The sequence below is a fragment of the Suillus paluster genome, assembly GCF_016628075.1.
Source record: "Suillus paluster strain FC165 chromosome Unknown EDB91scaffold_5, whole genome shotgun sequence".
Lineage (NCBI taxonomy): Eukaryota > Fungi > Basidiomycota > Agaricomycetes > Boletales > Suillaceae > Suillus > Suillus paluster.
The window spans coordinates 355745-372237 of record NW_024537565.1 but is presented as its reverse complement, the minus strand read 5'-3'; the positions used below and the strand labels follow the sequence as shown (position 1 = coordinate 372237).

General features: G+C 49.4%; 5 protein-coding genes across 5 annotated transcripts; 4 read left to right on the top strand and 1 right to left on the bottom strand.

Annotated features, from left to right (window-relative positions):
• Nucleotides 1-1408: 1408 nt before the first annotated feature.
• EDB91DRAFT_601935 (uncharacterized protein) lies at nt 1409-2937 on the top strand. Its single transcript, XM_041327837.1, has 5 exons — nt 1409; nt 1463-1510; nt 1572-2326; nt 2379-2443; nt 2499-2937. Exons 3-5 carry the CDS (start codon nt 1770-1772, stop codon nt 2624-2626), a joined length of 750 nt encoding a protein of 249 aa, XP_041182061.1. The 5' UTR covers nt 1409; nt 1463-1510; nt 1572-1769; the 3' UTR covers nt 2627-2937.
• A 310-nt stretch (nt 2938-3247) lies between these two features.
• On the top strand, nt 3248-9102 carry EDB91DRAFT_1045415 (AFG1-like ATPase-domain-containing protein; the record flags this gene model as incomplete). Its single annotated transcript, XM_041313190.1, is given in 14 exon segments — nt 3248-3508; nt 3565-3789; nt 3856-4552; nt 4611-4696; nt 4745-5114; nt 5169-5310; nt 5729-5896; nt 6494-6759; nt 7872-8047; nt 8108-8197; nt 8216-8444; nt 8517-8686; nt 8740-8854; nt 8912-9102. 14 exon segments carry the CDS (start codon nt 3248-3250, stop codon nt 9100-9102), a joined length of 3186 nt encoding a protein of 1061 aa, XP_041182060.1.
• Nucleotides 9103-9192: 90 nt separating this feature from the next.
• Nucleotides 9193-11347, bottom strand: EDB91DRAFT_1104911 (hemolysin-III related-domain-containing protein). The gene is made up of 6 exons (XM_041317402.1): nt 10362-11347; nt 10247-10311; nt 9979-10195; nt 9769-9922; nt 9616-9718; nt 9193-9559 (listed from the first exon to the last, which is right to left on the bottom strand). Exons 1-6 carry the CDS (start codon nt 11243-11245, stop codon nt 9339-9341), a joined length of 1644 nt encoding a protein of 547 aa, XP_041182059.1. The 5' UTR covers nt 11246-11347; the 3' UTR covers nt 9193-9338.
• Nucleotides 11348-11422: 75 nt separating this feature from the next.
• EDB91DRAFT_1104907 (peptidyl-tRNA hydrolase) lies at nt 11423-12673 on the top strand. Its single transcript, XM_041317401.1, has 3 exons — nt 11423-11663; nt 11721-11860; nt 11912-12673. The coding sequence occupies exons 1-3, from the start codon at nt 11587-11589 to the stop codon at nt 12283-12285; spliced, it is 591 nt and encodes a 196-aa protein (XP_041182058.1). The 5' UTR covers nt 11423-11586; the 3' UTR covers nt 12286-12673.
• Nucleotides 12644-16341, top strand: EDB91DRAFT_1343821 (glycoside hydrolase family 92 protein). The gene is made up of 19 exons (XM_041325795.1): nt 12644-12666; nt 12723-12910; nt 12963-12987; nt 13044-13071; nt 13120-13159; nt 13227-13409; nt 13462-13684; nt 13738-13839; nt 13892-14225; nt 14276-14359; nt 14409-14713; nt 14768-14849; nt 14911-14997; nt 15047-15095; nt 15145-15295; nt 15354-15438; nt 15498-15536; nt 15587-15803; nt 15852-16341. The coding sequence occupies exons 2-19, from the start codon at nt 12742-12744 to the stop codon at nt 16178-16180; spliced, it is 2532 nt and encodes an 843-aa protein (XP_041182057.1). The 5' UTR covers nt 12644-12666; nt 12723-12741; the 3' UTR covers nt 16181-16341.
• Nucleotides 16342-16493: the final 152 nt, after the last annotated feature.

Genomic DNA, 16493 nt, shown 5'->3' with positions numbered 1-16493 from the left:
GAGGCGTTACAATATTTATGGCAAACCGCTGTTTCTCCATTCCGGAAACAGCCGACTGAGCCTACGCTTCAACTCAGAGCTCAGTACACTGTGTAGCAGTTTGATCAGGAACAGTCAATGGCTACGTCCGATCTCGACGTAGTACAGGAACGCTAGCATATTGTCTACCGGATACACAAAGAAGCTTTCAGATTCTCAGAGTCACACCCGATCATCCAAAGTAAGTATTATATAAGCTGTGACGTCACGACTATATTCCTCAGATCTCACGCCACAGATCCTAAACCGTAGATACTCCACTCACTAATAGCCAATAATGCTCATGAAACGCTGCCACCTTGACCGCATCAACCACCACAGTAACTATTTAGTAGTTCGCACAAACCGCCGAAACAAGCGTTCCATTTCTTCCCGCTCCGCCATTTTTTCCCCGTCAGTTTCGGTCTCTACTCTTGCTTTGAAGTTTACAATTACCTACTGATCGCATAAATCATCCTGGCACAGTGGCAAGCAGTGGCATCGATTTTCGGACTACGCCCTCAACAAGACCCCGTTTCTTCAAGAAGCATTCTAACGACCTTCTCGAGAAAATGCGCGGCAATGATGACGGACCATCAGACGCGTCCCATAATTCTGAAAAATCCGCAATCTCTCAGAATCGTAGACGTACATCAGGTAGGAACTATTCCCGACTCTCACTTTGAAATTGTTTTGTTTTGTCCACGCCGCCTCGAGCGCTGAAGCGCTGACGGCGCTGACAATATGTCCCATTTTGTTCGCTCTCGTTGCGCTATAAAATACAATCGTGCCTGTCCATGACGTCTCTGTTTCAAACGATTTCTCCTGCCACTGGTATCCTGACAGTCACCCTTGGACACACAACGAAACCACATCGGCGTTGGGCGATTCTCTGCGCATTCAGCTCGGATCTGGCGTTCTGTATCTTCTAATACCACTGGCGTGTATTGTCGACACACCCACCTATTATCTAGTCTCTTGTTCTCTTTGTGGCTCTCTAATCCTCGATTTTCTATCACATACGCATTCGCCACGAGCTTCGAAACGCATCAGCTCTTTCCGGATCTCTCCAGGAACCGGAATTACCCGAGATATCGTCATACGGCACTGTAAAGAGCTAATTTTGATTTGCTTATTTGTCATTCTGTGGCTTTCGTGCACAAATTTCAAATTTTGCTGAACTGTTGTTATGTTCCTCTAGAATATTTACACCTTCCTCGTTCACCACCACCATCTCGTCGGTTGTCCCTTTCGAAGCGGCACACCTCTTTTCATTCACCTAGAGAAGTTCCCCTGCCCTCCTCCCCGTTAACATCTCCTTCTCACTTAACGGCCTACCCGTTCCCGAATACGGCTTCCAACGCGAGGGCGAATCCACTTGGCTCGAAAGGGTACGTCCTGATCCTTCTCAGTCCTTTGCCAGGGTCTTATGATATGTCGACAGTGACAACTCTACAGGATTGGATCATAGCTCCACTGGGTCACCTCATTTGTCAGCTCTCCCAAATACACCGCCCGGAATTGCAAGGTCTGACTCCTCGCTGGAAATGAAGACATCAGATCTTTCGGGTAGCCAACAACCTGATATTCCTAATACTTCATCAGCAACTATTCATCACCAGTGTTCGTCACACAATCTGGAAACACAATCCACACCGGCGGCACCTCTATTTCCGTTCTCACGACCGTACTCCTCACCTGACGGACATTTGAGCTCGTGTGGTGCTTCTATACCACAGTCGGTACCCTCTATGCAACCCGCCAATTGGATCGATGGTAATTCCTCGTTGTCACTGCAAACACGTTATAATCTTCTGCCCCGGATGGATGGTACTTCATCATCCGCGGCTCCGCCCAGACCCAGTGATAGTCAGTCACCGTTAGAGGCACCCGGGCGGCGACCGTTGCCTGTGCCACCCCAAACCAATATAGGGTCCAATGATCCCCAATTTAAGCAGCCGTCTCCGTCCCATGTACGGAACTCCTCGCAGTCAGGTTGGCCGTGTTCACCCATCCCATCGTCGCCTCCTCCGCCCTATTCGCGTGGCCCTTTCCCCGATGATCAAATGCTCCCACCCTCTTTACCAAGATCAACTTCCAATACATCCTCGTATCCTGCTCCCGAGGCACCGGTGATTTTAACGCCGCTGACGCAAGCTGAACGCTGCGGAGAAGATGCCGATAGGCGTGCTCCATATGACTCATTCCTTTGCCACGACCCGCCCCCAGATACCTGGATAGTAGTGGAGACTTCGCCGTCCGAGTATAGACTGGTCGTGCGACTCCCTGGCTTCAGAAGGGATGGCATGTGAGTTTGTGGGAATACACTTCCCGAGAAGTCCGTTGATCATTTTTCCCAGTACAATCGCTACCCGCAGGCGCCGCATACTTCACGTAGTCGCTGATTCATGGGAGCCTCGAGGTGGTAAGCCGCCGATCTTTCCTATTAAAATTGTAGTGTGCTTTATTTCCTATTGCAGGGCACTTCGAACGTCGCGTTTTATTCGGATATGACGCCGATCTGGCGCAAGTGCGCGCTGAATTTGACGGACAAATTCTTCGTATCATTGTTCCTCGGCGTATTCCGGCCTGGTACCACCATCAATAAATCCTATGTCTTGGTCTCTGTCACCTGTCGCTCCTGTTATGTCAAAAACAACCCGTAGAGGGTTGGGCGCAGCATAACTGGACAGCATCGTGCTTCCATCTAGCATGTCATTTCTTCGGATCTATCCACCGAGGATCTGTTCACTTCCACCTGTATAGTACTCATCATGGCCATTTGACCACTCATTAGTTTATTTACTCAACCGGTCTGGTTTTGGTCCGATGCCAAACGAGGTCAGCCTAAGACTCCCATGCGCGGTGCTCTGAGTACATATCAGTAGCTATCCACTCGGCACTCGCACCTTTATCCGACTACTTCATTTATTTACTTACCATTTCACACCTGCTTGTTCCGAGCCGCCCACGGAGATACCCCGAACTCTTCAGTTGCGACTCAGTTCTTCGTATGTAACAAACGTTTGATGTGTTTTGTCAATCGTGCGAGTTCGGAGCCCTGACTAAGTACCTTGAATCTTGATCATCACGCGTAATAATTCGCACCACGTAGCACCACGTACATATTAGCTTCAAGCTTCAGCCTTCGGGGCTCCACCAATCCACTATCGTAGATAGGCGATACGCGCTATTCTTGTTTGTTCTTCCAGCTCCTGCTGAACCTACTATGTCCCTTCGTCTGCTGCACCCGCGACAGATAGCATGTCGGCCACAGCAAGGTGCCTTCCTCGCATCGCCTTCAACGCGATGTCATGGCGAGGAATTTTCAGGCGCAATTAAAAATTGGTACTCAACATGCTCTGAGGCCCAAACTGAGTCCGGACCCACAAATCTACCGCAGCAGATAGATCTGCTGGAGAAATACCGCAGTCAAGTTGCACTAGGGAAGATCAGATATGACGAGGAGCAAGTCAGGGTAGTCATGCGGGTAAGTATGTGCATTGAAACTGATTAGACGGGTTTTATTGCATACCCGGTTCACAGCTCAGGAAACTCCAAAGGGACTTACGTGGATATGCTCCACCAGCGCTGACGTCCACTTTACTGCGTGCTCCGCGTGGGACATATCATGCATCGCCTGAGACCGCGGGTGAGGCAGCTCCATGGTGGACTTACTCGGATGATGAAAGGTCGGTTCCACCAGCCCCGCGTGCGTTAATACGTATCAAGAGCCTTGCTGATGAACTGGAATCATTGAATACACCGAAGGTATTTGCTTTGGTTTGTTCTGAAAATCGTCAGGGAATAATAATGCACATCCCCGCGGGCTTTCAGGGCTTGTTGCTGACCGGCCCGCCCGGTTCTGGCAAAAGCTTTTTGATCGACCTTTGGTATTCGTCTCTTCCGACGCCGTATAAAACTCGCAAACACTACAGTCAGCTGGTATTAGAACTCTACCGTGCGGTATGGGAAGAGACCCAACGGCGCGTGGCACAACTCCATACCGATCTGCCCTCATTATCAAATACACCCGCTTCGAACAAACATTTATGGGACTACTGGCGCGAACTCGTGAACATCGATATGCTTCCAAACTGGATAAGGTCCCCGCGCGCGCACGTAACACCAGTTGCGTCCGACGGGCATCCAACGATGGCTTTTACAATCGCACAGCGGCTTCTATTGCGTCATTGGCTTCTTGTCTTTGATGAGGTCCAACTCTTGGATGTGTCTAGCGCAGGGTTGATTTCCGACGTGCTTTCGTGGTTCTGGAGGATGGGTGGTGTCGTCGTCGGTACTTCAAATAAGGTTCCGGATGACTTGTACAAGAATGGAGTTCAACGGGATAGGCTCGAGCCATTTGTAGAGGCTATGAAAGCACGATGCCCTGTGATGATAATGTCCTCTACACATGACTGGAGACGGGTGCGGGGCAGCGATCTCAATGGCAGTTCATGGTTCACATGGAGCCAGGAAGGCTTATTTGAAGATATGCTCAAGCTTTGGACGTCGGGGAACGACGGGAACGCAGGTGTGTTGGCTGCGTGCATTATGGGCCTTTGTGATTTCGACGATGCGTGCAGTGCCAGCAAGTCAAGTATTCGGCAGACCACTAGAAGTTCCTTGGTCGTCAGGTGGTACTTGTAGATTCACGTTTGCACAGCTTTGTGACGAGGTACGATAAGTCAAGATATCTGAGAGTTGCTGCTGATATCTCCACAAGTCCCGAGGATCTGCAGATTATTTGACATTGGCATCGACCTATCATACAGTTGCAATTAGCTCAATACCTATTCTAAACGTGTCGATGAAGAACCAAGCTTGCAGATTCATTTCTTTGATAGACGCTCTATATGAAGCACGATGCCGTATCATATGTCATGCGGAGTCGGTGCCAGAGGACCTTTTCTTTCCAGACGCTATTGCCCAGCCCGCGGAATTAGACACCGTCCATGATGTCATGCACGTGGAGACTGTCGCTGAGATGCAGAATGTCTATCGACCTAACGTCTCTGCTTATGATGCCCCTGGTATGAACGAGGCTCCGAATCAGCCCGCCCCGACATCCTTGGAAAACCTATCGATTTTCTCAGGTGTGTGATATCATGCGGTTGCATTTTAAAAGCTAAGAACAGGGAAATTCTTAGGACAAGAAGAGCAGTTCGCCTTTAAACGCGCGCTGTCTCGACTCGCCGAGATGACAAGCAAGAGTTATTTCGACCAAGAGAGATGGAATCCTTTGCCAGTGACCTCACGCAAATGGGAGCAGGCAATGGAATCGACTCCCAGGTGACAGCTGCGGCTTACCGTTCACGCTGCGGGATAGGCTGGACTCCCTTTCGTCCGTTTGATGATCTTACATAAAGAACAAGCCAAATTACAGTCCGATTGGTATGCTGGATCATAATGGCTAAAATTGAACTTATGACCACACCAATGGGATCGTAAGTCTGTTATGTAACAGGATATGTTGTGCGGTGTTAGCTTCGTCAGCGTCGCAGCCACCCTTCATTTGAACACATTTGGTACGACATGCTCCTCGAGTTGCAAGAGTCACCGCTATTCGCACCGAGATGAATGTTCACAAGGGGTGTCGTCCCAAATGAAACTCAAACTTCCAGCATGTAGGAGAGATGATCAAGGCTCAGTTATCTTGGTGTGAGCAGTGAGTCCAGTTGTACAGTTCGCTCTTCTCAACCGATAACAGGAATGGTCAGGCGATCTCTTTGAGATTCATTATGTATGCCGATAGTGTATGGATACGCTTGTGCACACGCAAAAAGGGCCGAGATACTAAGCCGTTCTTTGCGTTAGTTCTACCATTGGTTTACCGCCGATCTGGGAAACTGACTCAGACAGTGATGTTTGCCATTCTGTGGCCCCACCCGCATGCCATCCGCAGGTTCTACTCGGATGAGTACTTAAGTAGCCTCTACCCCTGTCAGGTCCGAAGTATTACATAGCTCGCCTCCGAATAACGTGTTTCACCTGCTTTGACGCGACGTCACGCTACACGTTCACAAGGCGCGTTCTGATCTCCATCATGATCCAGCATGACACGTCCATGTGGTCCCAATCCCCTGCGGCTAATATCGCCGACTCAACGGACAGAAGACATTTGAATGAAGACTAGGACAATCCAGAACCTACTGAAGGGTGATACTGAGCCGGTATGGTTTACCATATCCTTATCTCGAAGTCACGATGCTGAAAGTTGTGGATCACTTGGCTGATGCCTTAGCTCACTATGATGAACCCTTCCGAGTCCAGACCTGTGAAATACAAAATTTTGGTCGATTTCGTACGCGCGTCTCGGAGTACAATTATTGCCCAACGGGCAGGGACGCTCCAAATAGAGGGCATATCTGCACCGGCGGCCGTTTGTGCGTTGATTGAGACGGCATCGTTCTATTTTGGTTTAACTTTGGAAAGTGACCGAGACCCTCATTCGCATATGTTATCTTACGCAGAGCAAAGCCAGATCATGGAGGTTTTCTGCTCACAATCCATCTACTGGCTCGTGTATATTTTCTCTACCATACATCCCAGCCATGATATCGTCTAAATATAAGTTACACAACCAGCTTCCTGACACACGCACTCCAGTATACATTGACATTTTGCCAGAGTCTAGCTCACGGTCGAGCCCATCCTCATCACATTCACGTTCACCATCTTCTTCTCCATACAAGCTCCCTCAAGGTGCCACTTCATTCCAACCCTCCTTTAACGTGGCGCGTCGCATGATAGACATTGATCCCACCCTAATCTTCATTTCACCCTCTATCGTCATTGGCAAGTCATCCTATATAATGTTATTGGATGGCGCACCCATACACAGCGAGGACACGAAACTCGAATATGTTGGACCATATTTTACCGATTCTATAAACCCTTCCGGTGATGGTCCGTTGCTCTACAGCACAGCCTTAGTTCCCAAGTACTGGGAGACTTTGTGCAATTCCCCAGGTCCGTGTTTTCTGACCTTGACGTGCAACAGGCGTATGATTATTCCCCCCAAGACCCCACCATATACAGCATAATCCAGGATGTGTACCGTGCTCCGGACCCACTGGCAGCACCTCCCGCAAAGTCCCCGGGTGGTTCACGCCCTGTTCTTATCTTCTCTGCAATATACCACTTCCGATACCCAGTCCCTATATGCGTGCCCCCATCTTCCGTGGCACCACATTCTTCACGTCAAGCCAATTCACCTCTCACCGCACACAATGCTCATACTTGTCATGATTTACTTGACCGCATCGGTCCGCAAAAGCACCCTATGTCTCCAAACCTCTCAGACCAAGACAGCCTTCACGAATCCAGCGCGCAAAACCAGTTGTATGAGCAATTCACTCTGGACGTCAGCCTAGGTGACTTTTCCCTCGAGGACTTCATTATTGACATTCACAACTCGCGTGAGGCCACGTTGATGGAACATTCGTCGTTTTCAAGCTTCCCGAAGGACATCCGTAATTATGTGAGTGACCAATTAAATGAGGAGGTCTGCTGCTCATATCTCCATCAGATCATGTAGGAAAGTAGTGCACATGTACAACAATATGAACGTGCAGCAAATAGCGTTCGGGTTTTCTTGAGAACTCGATTTATGAGCGTTGCAAATTGGCGAAGACCTCGTTTCAATTGTTCATGACTACGTTGGTAAATTAACACGCAATACACCACAAGTCATATAGATTTTTCGTGACAGGGGCTGAGAGTAATAAGAAACCCTATGATAAAGTTATTAGGTCATGGAAGAAGTAAATGGTTCCCACACTCCCACCACGCCTCTTAACACTTGGACGACGAGGAAGAGAAATCATAAATGGCGACAAACGAAGCAGCAGCGACATCGGCTCATCCAAACCCCGCGAACATAATCACCGCCCTAACTAGTGCCTTTAAAAGCCAAAATGGCGAGGCAGCCTCAAGTACGCGCATCGCCCAGCTCCTCGAGCAGAATATGGGCCAGCTTGGCGAGCTCATGCGGCAGGGCAAGCTTACTGCCGTACAGATCCAGCAGGTCCGTCGGCTTTTAAACCAAGTGAGATTCATTTATCTCACTGGGGCGTCTTATCTGTAGCTGAAAGATTACGCTGAAAAACACAAGTCCGCGACCAGTGCTGCTTCCGGAAGCGTGGCTGGCACTTCGAGTACGAATGGCGGTACAAAGGTATGACCGAATGGGTAGGAACCCCCTTTGTGCCACTCATTTTCTTTGTGGCAGACCGGGACTGCTGCGACCACTGCTACCGCCTTTAAAAGCGGTTCACCAGCACCCGTTCTTACGTCCACACCCGGCGACGGTTATCCCATTAGTCAAACTCTCAACACCACCAATCCAGGCCCCGTCCAGTGGGCAACTGCACAACAAGGAAGACCAACGCTTACAGGCGGCATGGCTGGCGGCAGAATCTCAAGTGAGCATCCGGCGATTCTTTGCCAGGAAAGAAGCAGTCCTATCTGAGTAATGATTATGATCCATTTATCAGGTACTCCAGCTCAAATCGCACGATCCACTGACGACGCTGGTATGCTCAGCTTAGAGGACAACCATTCACGGAGAAAGAATACTCCGGGAGATCAGAGCATGAGACGGTCAATACAAGACCTTGTCTCAAGTGTCGACCCCAATGTACGGATCGAACCTGAAGTGGAGGATGTGAGTCCCTGCTCTTGTTTTCCTTGACGTGTCCCTCATTGTGTCATCTACAGTTACTGCTTCAAATCGCAGACGAGTTCATCGACTCGGTCACGAACTTTGGCTGTCGATTAGCAAAACATCGCGGCGGCGACACGCTCGAAGTCAAAGACCTCCAGCTTCACCTTGGTAAGTCTGATCGGTTCATTCTGCCTCATTCTAGTACTCACCTCACCGCTGTCTCAGAACGCAACCACAATATCCGTATCCCAGGATTTGCATCAGATGACACACGGATAGCCTTATCTCAGGCTGCCGTAGCACCTTCCGTGCCCACAGCGGCAACAAAGAAGGCAGCCCAGGGCACATCCATGACTTTACGCAGTCACCGCTTGGCACAGGTACAGCAAGCAAAGAGGGAGAGCAAGCTTGCATAGTTGATCACCTCAGACATTTTCGCTTGCTTTGTTGTACTCTTCTCTTCGCATCACACATGTATTATATCGTGCGTCACATCGTCATTCTATACCACTGAAAAATGCACATAAAATTTCAAAAGGTGTGTATATACTTCTACGTAAATATAATGCAGATCCAAGATGCAGTGTCCAGTATGCTAGGCGAGAGCAAATTTGCGCTCCTCTAAATACATGAGCCAAATAAAAAATCAGCATCATGGTACAGCATGACACTCAACGCCGCCCCGGAGCTCTGCAATCGCAGCGTGGTGTTGGCCGATAGCAATAACAATAAAAATGTGCCAAATCGCATGTGACCCACCACCACACCAGTCCAACCAGTGAGAGTGCCGCTCGGAAAGGAAGCGTTCCGGGATGTGGGTTGCATAGAAGACGAGCCCGATAAGGTATGATGTGATGGAGGGCCAGATGGGGTCTGGAAATGTCTATCAGTAGGGAGGAAGTAGCGCTCGGATAGAAAAAGGGACTGACCAACGAAGGCAAACATCTCCTCAGGTGAATGGAGGTATGCAAGGGCTGCCATAGGGGCGGCGGCGGTTAATGCCAGGGACAGAAAGAAAGCAATGCGATAATGCTGAAGGAATTGGCATCAGTAAGAAATTAAAAGAAGAAAAGAAGCATCACCTTATACTCGGCTTGATCAAACCATTTGAAGAATGGGAATGCATTTCCTGCGATCCCAGTCATCAAACAACAAACAAGAAATGCGTTTCCCACATCCGGATGACAATGCTGGAAGCCATAATATACGACGGTGCCAACTGATGCGCTGATAAGCCTGAAGCGATGTGAATAAAGCAGGTAAGTCAAATAAAGTGTCTAATTTGTACTCACCATCCGATACCTACATAGTCTATTCGTGCGCAAAGCTCCATGCCTTGAGGATGTGCGCAGCCGGCCATAGTGTGCCAGAGTACACTACTAAAGAGACAGAGAAGTGCAAATGAAATAAATGCCACCTCCGGGGCGTCTACGAGAGTCGATGCATTGAATATGGATATCAAGTTGATGAGCCAAAGGATGAACGGAATGAGATGGGTATGTATGTTTACTTTGTGATGGTCAGCATGTACTCGGATGTCCAAAAAAAAAAATAACATACAAGTTTCATTGTGTACGGCAAATAATGACATGATAATAAGAGGCCATTTGTCGAGGGGGATGAATCTAATGGACGAATAAACTTGCCGCAAGGAACTGAGGGGATCGCTACATACCGATAGCCTCCGGTGACAAAAGGGTTGTTTCGCCACTGTGGCGGAAGGTCGACGTACTTAATTAGTCGTGATCCTTGGAAAGATTGTTTTACTGCACGAGCAATGTCCCTCGCCGCCACTTCTATCATAGCCTCCGCTTCAGTGACATCATCAGAGAGTTCAGTGATGAGTTCGGAGGACATGATGGAATCAATGAGGCCGGATATACGGGAATTTACCGGGAAAGATGCAATCTCGCTAGAGCGAGGATCAAATGAACGTAGGTGCGCATGGAGCGACTGGAGTCGAGCCGAGAGGGTCGGTAGATAATCAGAAAAGTCGAAGTCGGAGAAACGCGAACAGACATGTTCTAGCAGCGATGTGATGTCGTTCGGAGCTAGAGCTGGCATGTGCGGACAGACACTCGGGATGTCAGGTAGATGCGAGCGCACGTCGCTCAGGGAAGGAACTTCAGGGAGTTCGGGGAGATGGGACTTTACTGGAGACATGTCTGGGAGATGGAGGTCCGGGAAGTGAGAGCACACATCGGTTCGGATACTACGAAGCATCTCAAGGGCATCTTTTGCCCATTGTCTGGCTTCTTCGACAGAGTGACCGCCCTTACTCTTCAGAGCCTCAGAGAGGTGAAGGTCAGTAATCGGCGTGATTGGAGACTCGAGTTTGGCCAATCGTGTCTCAATGTCTTCTAAATACGACAGGACGAGATACCTGAGCGCAACAAAGGTTTCTTTGGCTGAGTTAGATGAGAGGTCGAGTGCCTCAAGTGAATGAGGCAGACGCTGGCAGATAGCCAGACGGAGGTTGCGTTGGGCGTCATTTGTTGAGAAGCGACGTCTGTGACGAGGACGGAGGTCACTATTAGTCTCCGTCGCAGTCGATGACATCGAGCAAGATGAAAAGAAATATTAAGATGGAAGACGGAAGGAAGAACGAACAAGAGCCTCGTGATTTTGGCATCGGCTAGTGAATGGTCTGAGGAGGTCAGAATTCATTCAACGGAAAACACCTCTAAATATGGTATGTCTTCGGCGTTATTATTGGCTACAGTAGTCTTTGTCGCACATTGTCACATTTAATCGGGGTCACGCTCTTTTTGACTTGCGGCGGCCTTACACTGCGGCAGCTAAGTATGACTCAAGGAGCTCTGGAGGTCTTATAAAGACTCGGTTGTTCCAATCGACCTTCAGGATAACTAATTACACCGATACCCAACAAATTTCGCAGAATGACCGTCGCTTCAGGACTTCCTCAACTCCTTGTCGTAGGTCTGGGCAACCTTCCATTTCCTCAGACCCGCCACAGGTGAGTCCGCATTGCATACAGTTAACAGCTGATGTGAAGGACTAACTGAAATCACAGCATCGGGCATCTCATAATTGACGCCTTAGCTGCAAGACTGCACATGCATATGTCCACCGACAGGACGATGGGCGGCATCACTGGACGTTCGAGGGTTATGCTTGGAGAGACTGTCGTATCCCTGACACTTCTGAAACCAAGTTAGTGATCCAACTGTTCTACTTGCTCAATGAACCATGAACTTCGACCAGAGCCCCTCATGAACATTACCGGCCCATCGGTAGCAGCAGCTCTCCGCAGCTCTGTTAAAGCCCCAGATGCAATGGTCATTATCCACGATTCCCTATCTCATAAACCGAAGGCTTTGTCTCCAAAGATTGGTGGTTCTGCCAATGGACACAATGGAGTTCGTAGCGTCATATCTGCACTCGGAGGTGAAACCCAGTTTCATCGATTCCGCATTGGCATTGGTAGAGGCCCCGGTGATGCAGCGGAGTATGTTCTAGCAAAGCTTCCGCAGGAAGAAAAACTCTACTGGAATGGCGATGGCATAGGTCTCGACCTTATTTGCAACGAACTGGAACGCATCGCTCGCAAACAGCTTGAGAGCCAAGGCTTACCGTGACCTTCGTGGGTTCTCATTTCCACGTTCTGTAAAGTCATTGATAGGTTTCGTGTAGTATACCCGACGCCGCGCGGTAACCACGTCTCGATCCTGAGCTGCGACCCGTTCATCTTGGTTCATCTTCACCCGCGCCGACAGCCTAGACGCGGCTTTGCAGAGTGATCCCCGTACTTTTCATCTTCATACGTATACATCACGCATTCTGCCTGACGTGGCCATGACGATGGATCCCGTGCCCTCGGAGCCACGTCATGGGTTACTGAAGTAACTGAACACTAAACAATCTGCATGCAATCCATTTGGTTCTTCCAGATGACGTGAGGTTGTGCCACTATCCGCGAATATTCGGGTCATTACAAGATGAATGAATGCATAAATTTTCTGGAAGTTTTTCATAAGCGACGCACTATAAATCTGTTGCTCTCCAGAGCACGAACCGAATAACGGTCTGTGATCATGGTTGACTGGCTGCTTGCCTCTGTTGCTGCGGCGTGTATTGGGACGACATATGCTCAGCCATCGCCAGAAGTTCAAGTACGTATCGGTGCTGCTATAACAGCTGCCCAGGCATCCAACTCCACGGATATTGACTACACTGCTTTCGTTAATCCTTTTATCGGAACTGGTAATTCGCTTCTTGCTCGGCAGCGTCGCGTGTTCTGACAGCTGTTATGTAGATTACACCAACTATGGGGACGTCTGGTAAGTCTTCACCTCCGAGACGCGTCATGACGCGTCGAATGATACCGGTCATGCAGCCCCGGCGCGTCGGTGCCCTTCGGAATGGTACGTGTCAATTTGAACATAACAACAACGCGCCCACCTATCTCCCAGGTCAAATTCACGACCGACTTCACAGGCTACGCGCCAGCGGGTAAGACTCCGCGTCGTCTCGCAGGTGACGTGTGTTTCTAATGATTGCCAATGTGTGCGATCCGTAGGGTACATCTCCGATCCGTCCCAGAAAGCTCGCGGTATGAGCCCGCTGCACGACAGTGGCACAGGGTCTTCCCTCGGGACGTATGGCAACTTCGAGGTCATGCCCCTCCTTTGTCCCGGAGGATTCGACACGTGCACGACTACGCTGTCCGCACGCGAGAGGTACAGGAAGAACGATTCGGATGGTATGGCGTCGTGTATTGTATAGCGGTTCTAGGAGCTAAATGAGTGTGGCAGACGCATCCCCTGGATACTTTTCGACAACTCTGGATAATGATATCAAGATGGAGGCTACGTCGACGCGTCGTGCTGGGCTGGAGCGCTTCACGTTCCCGGCGGGCTCAAAACCGTACTTCGTGCTTGACCTTGCAAATGACTTGCCGGCGTCATTTGCAGGTGGAACCCTCGATATTGACCCAAAGAATGGTCGTATCACCATTGGTGGCCACTACGGCTCCAGGTAAGCTCGGGATGTCCTGTTGGTTAGTGGTACATCAACTCAATTTGTGTTAGCTTCGGTCCCGGTGTCTATCACTACCAAGCATTTGCTTGCTATGATCTCTTGAACAGCGGAACTCAGAAGCTAAGTGAATATGGCGTCTGGACCGGAGATACGTGAGCACTGCGCGCTGCTGGTACATACTTGGACTAACAATTTGCCCATCAGCTACGGCCTCGACGCAAAAGGACTCGGCCAGACCCACCTCAATCTTTCTCAAAACATAATAGGCGGTACACCCTACCAATCCGGTGCACTCTTCTCATATGAGGGCAATCCAGAGCAAGTGATCCTTCGCGTGGGCGTTTCATTCGTATCGACAGACCAGGCCTGCGCCAATGCTGAGGAGGAAATTGGCACAAGTTCCTTTGAGAAAATACAGACGGCGTCCAAGGCTCTTTGGCAGGAGAAGCTCAGCAAGATCGAGATTGATATTGTAAACACGCCACCTAATGTCACGGAGATGCTTTATTCTTCGTTGTACCGCGCGTCATTGACTCCTGTAGGTGTAAACACATCGCAGAAGCGTTGAGCTAACCGCGTTTCCAGCAGAATAATGCTACTCTAGAAACTCAAGGCGCGTTTGCGAACACGACATCATTCTACTTCGACTCTCTTTACTGCAGCTGGGACACGGTGGGCAGCAATGTTGTGATGTCAGAATTTTACTCACCCACATGCGCAGTTCCGAACCTTCTACCCCCTCATGACTCTTCACTCTCCCGTCGAATTTGCGCAAATTGTGGACACCTATATCGACGGCTGGCGTAAGCTCGGCTGGATGCCAGAATGCCGCGCGAACAACCTACCTGGGTGGACCCAAGGCGGGTCAAGCGGCGATAACATCGTCGCGCAATTTGCGGTGAACTATCACAATGAGGCGAAAGCGCTGGGAATCGACCTCGACGAGCTGTACGCCGCGGTCGTTACGGACGGGCAAGTCAATCCACCGGAGTGGAATACTATGGGCAGGCAGGTCAATGTTTATAAGTACGTGGCTTCCTATGTGGAATATTGGTTATCATCGCTGAATTGAATTTGCAGACAATTTTCATACGTACCCTTTGCTGTTCTAGATACTGGAAGCACGGGTAGACAGACCAGGGAAGGAAGTAGAACTCTCGAGGTGAGTGCTTCGCGATCAGTACTCGTGTTCCGACCTCAAGAGTCGGTTGTATCCATTTCAGTATGCATTCGAGGACTTCGGTATTCGCCAGGTAGCACTGGCGCTTAACAAAACAGATGATGTCGAATACTATACGAACCGGTCATATGTGAGCGAATACAGATGGTGTCCCAGGCCACTGATCGCAAACGTCACAGTGGTACCGCAATGTTTGGGACCCAACCGTGGACAGTGATGGATACGAGGGTACGTCGAGCTATCGACAGGGACGTCAATCCTGATGTTGTCATCGCAGGATTCATGCAGAAAAGATTCTCCAACGGAACCTTCTATTACACCGACCCTGTCGACTGCTCGCCGCTGGACACCAGGAGCAGTCGAGAGTGCTCGCTTCAGGAAGATAACTTGAGCGGTTTCTACGAATCATCGTCGTGGGAGTATAGCTGGTGAGTGTTCCGTTCTTGCGAGGAGACGTGTTGGGTAGCTTATGAGGAACAATAACAGGTATGCACCACATGATACGGAGCACTTGATTGAGCTCATGGGAGGAAACACAACATTCATGAATCGATTGGACCATTTCTTTGATGTGGGTTAATCCTATGGATCGTCATAACTGAAATTTACCTTGGTGACCCCCACTCCCAGAAAGGATATTACCAGGCGGGTAACGAGCCTTCTTTCCAGGTTAGTCTGTAAAACATGCAAGGTTGAAACGGTGCTGACTTGTGGAGCAGACACCTATCGGATACCACTATGCAAACCAACCTTGGCGCTCCGTTGACCGTGTCCGTGATGTTGTGATAAATAACTTCAATTCCGGTAAAGTTGAGAAGCTCTGGCTGATATGGGGTGATGCTGATTCAGATACAGGCACTGCGGGTCTTCCTGGAAACGACGATCAGGCTGCAATGGCAACACTTCTCGCGTTCCATCTCTTAGGGCTCTACCCAGGTATGCTCCTATTCGGTCACCTACCCATTAAACTAACTCAGAATGCAGTTCCCTCAACAACGCATTACCTCATTATTTCCCCCTTCACGCCAAAATACACCATCCACAACTCCTACCTTAACACCAGCACTACGGTAACTGTGACCAACTACTCTGCTGCGTCTGTAGCATACCCGATACCCGATGGTGTGCCCGCGTACGTGGAAAGTGTGAAGATCAATGGGGTGCAAGCGAAAAGTAGATGCTACATTGATTTCTACGATACGTTTAGAGTGGGTGGGGAGATTGAGATAGTTGTCACGAAGGACAAGAAGTATGATTGCGGTGGGCGTGTACCGGAAAGTCTGTCGACGGGTGGATTTGCTTATGCACGGTAGATGTTCGAACAATAGAATGAGTTGATGATGACCGTGTTCTTTGTGTGAATTAATGAGATAACGCGCTTTCGACAGCCTAGCACAGCGGATTAAATGTTTCAGCGGAGAAGTTGGTCTCCCCTAGTCAGCCATATAAGTGGAAGAAGGAAAATAGTCGTTCCTTCTAATAAAGCGGAGAAGCTAACCTATCAATCAGATCTTTAGTATTGTCAATGTTTGTTCTTGTTTTCACACATAGGTCCGTGCAATAATTGACGGCCTCGACTCGCGATCAGATCGATCACAAATTAACACCTGCAGGTCCTCGTGCTCG

What these genes read in the sequence shown, in the direction of transcription:
- EDB91DRAFT_601935 (XM_041327837.1), top strand. Translation starts at nt 1,770, where the DNA reads ATGCAACCCGCCAATTGGATCGATGGTAATTCCTCGTTGTCACTGCAA. An exon ending in GGCTTCAGAAGGGATGGCAT is followed by an intron (nt 2,327 to 2,378) that starts GTGAGTTTGTGG and finishes CATTTTTCCCAG; the next exon opens with TACAATCGCTACCCGCAGGC. An exon ending in TTCATGGGAGCCTCGAGGTG is followed by an intron (nt 2,444 to 2,498) that starts GTAAGCCGCCGA and finishes TTCCTATTGCAG; the next exon opens with GGCACTTCGAACGTCGCGTT.
- EDB91DRAFT_1104911 (XM_041317402.1), bottom strand. Translation starts at nt 11,245, where the DNA reads ATGTCATCGACTGCGACGGAGACTAATAGTGACCTCCGTCCTCGTCAC. An exon ending in TTTGTCACCGGAGGCTATCG is followed by an intron (nt 10,312 to 10,361) that starts GTATGTAGCGAT and finishes TTCGTCCATTAG; the next exon opens with ATTCATCCCCCTCGACAAAT. An exon ending in TGCCGTACACAATGAAACTT is followed by an intron (nt 10,196 to 10,246) that starts GTATGTTATTTT and finishes ACCATCACAAAG; the next exon opens with TAAACATACATACCCATCTC.
- EDB91DRAFT_1104907 (XM_041317401.1), top strand. Translation starts at nt 11,587, where the DNA reads ATGACCGTCGCTTCAGGACTTCCTCAACTCCTTGTCGTAGGTCTGGGC. An exon ending in TTTCCTCAGACCCGCCACAG is followed by an intron (nt 11,664 to 11,720) that starts GTGAGTCCGCAT and finishes CTGAAATCACAG; the next exon opens with CATCGGGCATCTCATAATTG. An exon ending in CCTGACACTTCTGAAACCAA is followed by an intron (nt 11,861 to 11,911) that starts GTTAGTGATCCA and finishes AACTTCGACCAG; the next exon opens with AGCCCCTCATGAACATTACC.
- EDB91DRAFT_1343821 (XM_041325795.1), top strand. Translation starts at nt 12,742, where the DNA reads ATGGTTGACTGGCTGCTTGCCTCTGTTGCTGCGGCGTGTATTGGGACG. An exon ending in CAGGAAGAACGATTCGGATG is followed by an intron (nt 13,410 to 13,461) that starts GTATGGCGTCGT and finishes TGAGTGTGGCAG; the next exon opens with ACGCATCCCCTGGATACTTT. An exon ending in GTAACGAGCCTTCTTTCCAG is followed by an intron (nt 15,537 to 15,586) that starts GTTAGTCTGTAA and finishes CTTGTGGAGCAG; the next exon opens with ACACCTATCGGATACCACTA.